Here is a 7,500-nt window from a genome sequence, read left to right on the forward strand (position 1 = left end):
CTCTCTCTCCTCTCTCTCCTCTCTCTCTCCTCTCTCTTTCCCCTCTCTCTCCCCCTCTCTCCCCTCCTCTCTCTGTCTGTCTGAATACATGTATTTCTAATATATATCTCCCCCCTCTGATTCTATTATTCTATCTAACACACAATATACAAACAAATGCATCCTCTCTTTCTTTCTCTTTCTTTTTCTTTCTTTCTGACGTTTCTATCACCTCTTTGTCTCACTATCTCTCCCATCCCTTGTCTCTCGTTCTCTTATTTTGTTTATCATGGCCATCCCGAGCTGAGATGAATAAAGTAAACCAGATGAAGACTGAAATGCTCGATAAAAACGCTCACCTCTTGGAAATCGAACGTGGGTCCCCTGCGTGCAACAGCAAAACACTAATCGCCTCAACACAGACGCTGGCAATGTCTGTAGATTGACCACAGCAGTTTGAGTTCTCGTATAATATAAGAAAATCCTCTTATATAAAGATAAGATATTGCATTCTCTGAGACAAAGCCCTAAACAATAAATATTGCCCTCAGGGTAACGTATTCGTATAAACAAAACGATAACTACATGATGGTTCAACACTATTTTAGTTACGATGCGATCCTAAAAAGCAACCTCAAAAACCCCGATGGTGATATTATGAAGACACATCTTGTGCTCTTTTCAGGGAGTAACATTTCTAGTATGTAAAGACTAAAAGCAAATGATGTTGTACAGAACTTCTGTATTACAAAAACTAAACAAAATTTTCTTATTGACACCAACGAGGACATTGTACACTTGGCCTGCGTGTAGATGTTCAGTGACGTTCTTATAAGACAGAAAACCATCCTATTGTCTCCTGTCTTTGTAGTAAGTAACGTTTTCATTTCATTAGCTTGTGTCTTCGTATCTACTCTCCAGTATCACAAACATTTCACGCATAAAATAACTGTGGATAATACATAATTTATATACCAGCCAGGTTTGTTTTTAATAAGTTGTTAGCTTCACCTTTTCTCTTTACTCTCGAATGTTTTGTTGGTTGCTGTTACTCTAAATATTTTAACCACTCTCTCTGGGTAATTTTAGGTTGTCGGTTTGCTTATGTTTCATTTTGCTATCCATCCATGTTTTTGCTTCCTCTAGGTTCCTACATCGCCCCCACCTTCACCAACCACCACAATCCCCCCTCCAACCACCACAACCCCTCCAAGCACCACAACCCTGACAACCACCATAATCACGTGCCCTCCAGTTTACATGCCGACCTGTGTCTATGGTTCAAGCCATGTACCTGTGTAAGTGCTGGGAACTCTTAATTTTTTTTCCTCTATAGTTGATCAAAACAATAATCCCATTGTAAAGAAGCTTTTTCTTAGATACAGGCATATTTTCAGCTAGTCCCAGCTATCTGGAACTCTCTCCCATACATTTAAAGGGTACAAGTCTGGTAACAAAATTTAAACTTAATTTATAAACATACCTAATGATATACCATCTTGATAGTTAGTCCTTCTTATTGATAGCGCTCTTATGTTCTTAATGTAACGGGCATGATACCGTCATAGGTTGTGATGAGAGAGTATGAAAGTCTGCTTATTTGTTCGCTGAGATCTAGTTAATGTATTAGTTCTGCACGCTCACGCATATCATGTAAAGATGAAGGAATTGTGAAAAGCCTTGAAATGTATTGAGTCTCTCTTGGACATTAACTGTTTGAATTTGCTGTATCGAAAAGGGCACTTTAGAGAATGCCGTTAAAGATTGAATCAGACGTCGAGTTTGTAACATACATAGATTGGCGTGGAATGTAATATCAAAGACGGATCGCTCTACGAGAGAAAGACGAGTAAGAAAAAAATGAGAGAGAGAGAGAAAGAGAGAGAGAGAAGGAGAGAGAGAGAGAGAGAGAGAGAGAGAGAGAGAGAGAGAGAGAGGGCGGGAGGGAGGAAGAGTGTGTGTGTGTGTGTGTGTGTGTGTGTGTGTGTGTGTGTGTGTGTGTGTGTGTGTGTGTGTGTGTGTGTGAGTGTGAGTGTGAGTGTGTGTTTGTGTGTTGAGGTGGAGGTGGAGTCGTGTACAGAGGAATACTGGGCATATTATCATCTTCTGCGAAAAAAAAGAATTCGTAGAAATGGTTTGCACTTTTTCAATATTATAATCCATCCCATTCCCCCCCCCCCCCCCCCCCCAACACACACACTTTCTTTTTCGATTCACAGCTACGGTGAAGACGGTTGCATGCATTTTGAGTGTGGCCCCGGTACACCCCCTGTGAGTAAAAACTTGAGATTGTAACTTTTACATTTCGTCGACATGAACTGTTTGTAGGTTTTGGTGTTGTTGTTGTTGCTGTTGTTTCTTTTGTTGTTGTTGTTATTGTTGTTGGTGGTGGGTTTCATCTAATATGGTATTTTTACTTTTTTTTCAGACCCCGACGACTCCATACCCATGCCCCATGCCAGGTTGTCCACCTGGCTCAGACTTGATTGTCAGGTTAGTTTGAGTCAAAGTAGCTATTTGTCTAGCCCTGAGTTGCTATGTCTTATCCGAACCCTGAATGGGTTTATAAAGTCTTTCCAAATAAAAATGCTTTCTGGTTAGAACAACAACAATCTGAATTCGTGGGTGGTTGGTGGATGCTCTGGTGTGGTTTGCTCCTTTTTTTTACTATTAGACTACAATCGTCTTTATCTCTCCTCCTTCTTTTTTATGTCTGTTACTCTCTTGTAACACCTCTAATCTTCGGCGCTTATATTTCCTTATTGTGTTGCAAGTGCCGTAAAACTCTTACTAAAACTTTTTTAAAAGCCGAATTCCCAGTTGCATGGGATGGGTTGTAAAGAGGATGGGACTTGCCGTTGCCAAACGTTGAGATCAATCAGATTATAAAATATGTGCATAACGATCGAAAAAATATTAAAACAGGCATATAAAAAACAAAAACGTGAAAATATAAATATAATCTAAAGAAATATCATCTTGTTAGTGGCAATACCAAGTTTGAAATCCGGAAAATGGAATCCCCTATGCGTCTTCTTTATACATGTACGTGATTTGTGTCCTTCCGTTTTATGTTAAGCAAATTTACTGATGACTTTTTGGCTCAACGGTGCATTCTTCAGGATTAAAATATGTCTTTTGCTATCCATCCACAACTTACTTACTTTTTCTTTTTCCTTCTTCTGATATCCTTAGGGTGTCGAGGGGAGGTGCAGGTTTCGGTCCTGTGCTGTGTGTAGTGTCTGTGATAGATATGTTATGTTGTTCTAAGACCTTTTTAACCCCATCCAGCCAGATCTGTCTTGGTCTTCCTCTTGATTTGAAGCCGGATTCTCATGTGTTTTAAGCTCTAGCCGCTAGTTGTTTCTGGGGCATTCTGATTAGATGTCCAAACCATTTGACCCTTTGGCGTTCTATGAATTTCATAACTGGTGGTATTCCAGTTTGTAGACGTATGGTTTCGTTTCTTTTGCGGTCTCATCTCGTGACGAAAATTCTGTTGTTTTAAGTGGACCTAGTCTCTTGACAGTGAGCTCAGCTTCACGTAAAATAGTACTAAAACAAATTTCCAATAAGACGGCTTAAACAAAGAGCACACAGGGAGCCCAGGGAAAAATGGCTTGGGGAGGAGGCGTGCTCAGTCTACGCTATGACCTGGAGCCGTGAGGGTGTGCAAATTTGATGTCAAGAGTCAAGCGAGTTATGTCTAATCACGTGACCCAATGCAGCCTCACCCCTCCCTCCCCTGAGCCTTATACTTATAGGAGCATGCGTTGCTTTGTCGCGGCCTTGAGCCAAACAAGGTCAAGACCCCAGTGAGATTCAGTCTGTGGACAACGTAAGCGCTGGGGCTTAAGGGGACAACCAATGAAATTTCATTCTCCTCAACGGAAGGAGCACATGATTGGACGAAGATACAGCGGTGGTAAATAGCAGTAGACACCAAGACCAATCAGATCACTTTTCGAGTTATTGTGCCTCAGGAGTTTCGTTTGGGTGCTCACGGAATACTCTGTTTTGTTTTGCCCGTTAAACAATTTTTTGCGAAATGTTTTGTTTCGAATTTAGTTGGAGAAGTAACTTTTTGAGGAAGACAATCAGGTGGGCCTGAAACTGAAAGCCCTACCCCACAAGATGCCACTGCGAAAGCCTATTAAAAAAGAAAAAAAGTACTCGGCGTGGGCAGTGACGATTCAAACACATACAGTGTATGAGTGGACACTTAGTCGAAGTGAGGAGAGAAGGTCAAATCATCTGCATTGTCAAGTATCAGATAATTTAAACTCAATGCTAGTCTAGATTGACTGCGTTTTAACAAAGTCCTCGCATCCAAATTACTGTGTTTATCAAAACCATGGTGGGTGTTACTTTTACTGCGTGTTAAATACAAACGCCACTGCACAAATAACTCCTAAAAGGTTATCAGGGTCAATTAAGAGCACGAGTCATAAATGAAGAAAAGTACATTGCATTATTAACGTGCCGTCTCTTGTTTCCTGTCCTGTTTTCATAGATGATTCCTTGTGGGGGGGGGGGGGGGGGGGGGGCACACGCATTCATTGGGTTTAATGTGACAAATATTTTATTTAACATAAAATACTAGCGATAAAAAGGTACCACCCTATATGTAACATCGCTTTGTCTTTCCTGTAAAAAAAAAAACAAGGATTCTTTTGACCATGAAATTGAATTATGAAGTATTTGACATATAAACCAAGGTGAAAGGTTTATTTTTCAGCAAAAACGTCTCTTTTATGACTGAAATTTGACATGAGGGGTAAAATCCAATAGTCACACGTGAGTACACCGTGGTATCTCCATGTGCACATCAGTGCATCTCTCGCACATACAATACACTAGATTTACAACAAAACGTTGTTTCGGTCATTGATGAGGGCTTCCTGCAGTTGTAAAATGGTTCTGGGACCGGGATTCACTTCACGAGCAAAACAGTTAATCATGTCCCATAGGTGCTCAATTGGGTTCAAACTCGATAAGAGGGCAGGCCGTGGATTCATTTTTGTTACGTTAATTCTGGATTTTAAAGAATTTAATTCCGAGTGGAGAGCGGGGAGCGCCGATGCGCGGCCTCATTGTCCCGTTGGAATGTCGTGGGGTGGATGTGTTGTTGAAGAACCGGTAGATAGAGCACACATGGTCCGGTCTCCTGTACACTTTTATACTCCCATCATGGCGTTCAAATTGCAATTGAGAATAATAATAATAATAATAGATAGCATTTGTATAGCGCATATCCCCGCTCAGCAGCAGGCTCTATGCGCTTTATACTATATTATTACCCCAGCAGACCATAGAACACTCCGAAACATTCTCAGCTTCCCGGGAAGCATACAGTGCAAGCAGCCGATTAAGCGCTCAAACACTAACAAACTGACAAGATCTTTCGCTGTCTATAGCCGGGTACCCATTCCCACCTGGGTGAAGTGAGGAAAATTCGTGTAAAGGGCCTTTCCCAAGGACACAACGTCGGGCCCTTGACAGGATTCGAACCCACGACCTTACGGTTGCGAGTCCGAGAGCCTAACCACTAGGCCACCGACGCCACAAACGAGAAGGTGACGGTGTCCCACTGCCCTAGGCCCATCGGCGGTGTAGCTGTACTCAGTTCATCCTAGCCTGACGGCGTTTTGATTGAAACGCAGTCTGTGTGTAGGCATACTCGCTACAGTCATGAATTCTTTCAGTCTGCGTCGAACAGTATACCGGCTGACAAGAAAAAGTCCAGGAAATAGTCTAACGGTTTGAGCAAACTGTCCTGAAACAATTTCTCAGATGCTCTGTCCTGATATACCGATCTTGTGCTGGTATTGTTACCCTTGTCAACCAGTTCTTGGTCGGTCTTGAATAGGGCAAGTTACCATAATTGTTGCCTCAGTAGTTTGATAGTAGTTATAGTCCTTCTAGTTTGATAGTAGTGATAGTCCTTCTAGTTTGATAGTAGTTATAGTCCTTCTAGTTTGATAGTAGTTATAGTCCTTCTAGTTTTATAGTAGTGATAGTCCTTCTAGTTTGATAGTAGTGATAGTCCTTCTAGTCTGATAGTAGTTATAGTCCTTCTAGTTTTATAGTACTGATAGTCCTTCTGCCGCTGACGTTGAACGTCCTCGCAACAGAAACGTTGAGCACACAGATAATTCATTTTTCTCATCTTGAGGTAAAGTTCCAGTTTTAAAAATTTTTTTAAATTTCTTTTCTTTTAATTTTTTTTCTAAATTTTTTTTTTTTTGGGGGGGGGAGGGGGGGGTTACAGTGGTTAAATGTTGATCCGGTTTTAATTAACTGCTGACCTAACTACATTTTTTTAAAAACCAGAGATAAGAAAAAAATCCTCCAGGTTGTCGTGGAAAAATTGGAATTTTCTTTGTTTAAACGTGGGTGTTGTGAACACCAAATGAAATACCAAAATGTTATGTTTTTAGTAATAGCTACTTTTCAGAGTACTTAGTACTACATGTACTCATATGAAAGATAAAACGTAGAGATCCAAAAGACTGTAATATTATTAACACAATCAAAAGGTAGTACCTCTCTCTTGATCGGCAGTATATTATTTCCTACCGCAAACAAATAAACCACAAACGAGTATTGCCCGATCGTCCCAGATCGCTTTTGCACGGAAATTCCTCAAATATAATAGTAATAATAATAAAAATAATAATAACTAATATTATTATTAACAACAACAACAATAATAATAATAATAATAATAATAATAATAATAATATTAATAATAATAATAATATCAATAGTAATAGTAGTAATAATAATAATAATAAAAATAATAATAATAATAATAATAATAATAATAATAATAATAATAATAGTATTATATTATTTGTTTTGTCTTATTTAATTATGCTTTCTGTATCATTTTGTGGATTATTAAACGAAAAGACGGTGGATGTCTTTACTCATGTGTCCGATGTATTGTATTGAATAATAATAATATTGTTACCCAAGCTGCTCTCAACATTCTCCCAACAATCTGGTCCACTCTAAAGAAGGTTTGATGACCCCTGGTCTAAAGTACAGCTACATTCTTCCCACAGCAACACTGATGGCCCGTGTCCCGAGTACGAGTGTGTACCCATGTGTCCTCCTGTAATGATGCCCATGTGTGTACCGGGATTTACTATTCAAAGAGAGTAAGTGAAATTCTTTCTCTGTTCCATTCATTTTCTAATTTCCACAAAATTAAATAGGATCAGATAAATCTCTAATGTCCCGATTCTGGCACATTGGTATGGTGTTTCATCTCGTAAAAACACACACATATACATACATACATACATACATACATACACACACACACACACACACACACACACACACACACACACACACACACACACACACACACACACACATACATACATACATACATACATACATACATACATACATACATACATACATACATACATACATACATACATACATACATACATACATACATACTTACATACATACATACATACATACACACATACATACATACAT

The 7,500-nt window shown here is 39.5% G+C and overlaps 1 protein-coding gene across 1 annotated transcript in view; it reads left to right on the forward strand.

Annotated features, from left to right (window-relative positions):
* The window catches only part of LOC101850978 (classical arabinogalactan protein 9-like), a 9,077-nt gene extending 1,906 nt beyond the window's left edge, over positions 1-7,171 (forward strand). The window contains exons 2-5 of the mRNA XM_013086221.2: positions 1,126-1,277; positions 2,199-2,250; positions 2,408-2,472; positions 7,050-7,171. Of these exons, the coding sequence (XP_012941675.1) occupies positions 1,126-1,277; positions 2,199-2,250; positions 2,408-2,472; positions 7,050-7,149 (369 nt within the window). The 3' untranslated portion in view covers positions 7,150-7,171. The remainder of the gene's footprint in view (positions 1-1,125; positions 1,278-2,198; positions 2,251-2,407; positions 2,473-7,049) is intronic.
* The last annotated feature ends 329 nt before the right edge of the window (positions 7,172-7,500 follow it).

The sequence above is a fragment of the Aplysia californica genome, unplaced genomic scaffold (assembly GCF_000002075.1).
Source record: "Aplysia californica isolate F4 #8 unplaced genomic scaffold, AplCal3.0 scaffold00444, whole genome shotgun sequence".
Classification (NCBI taxonomy): Eukaryota; Metazoa; Mollusca; class Gastropoda; order Aplysiida; family Aplysiidae; genus Aplysia; species Aplysia californica.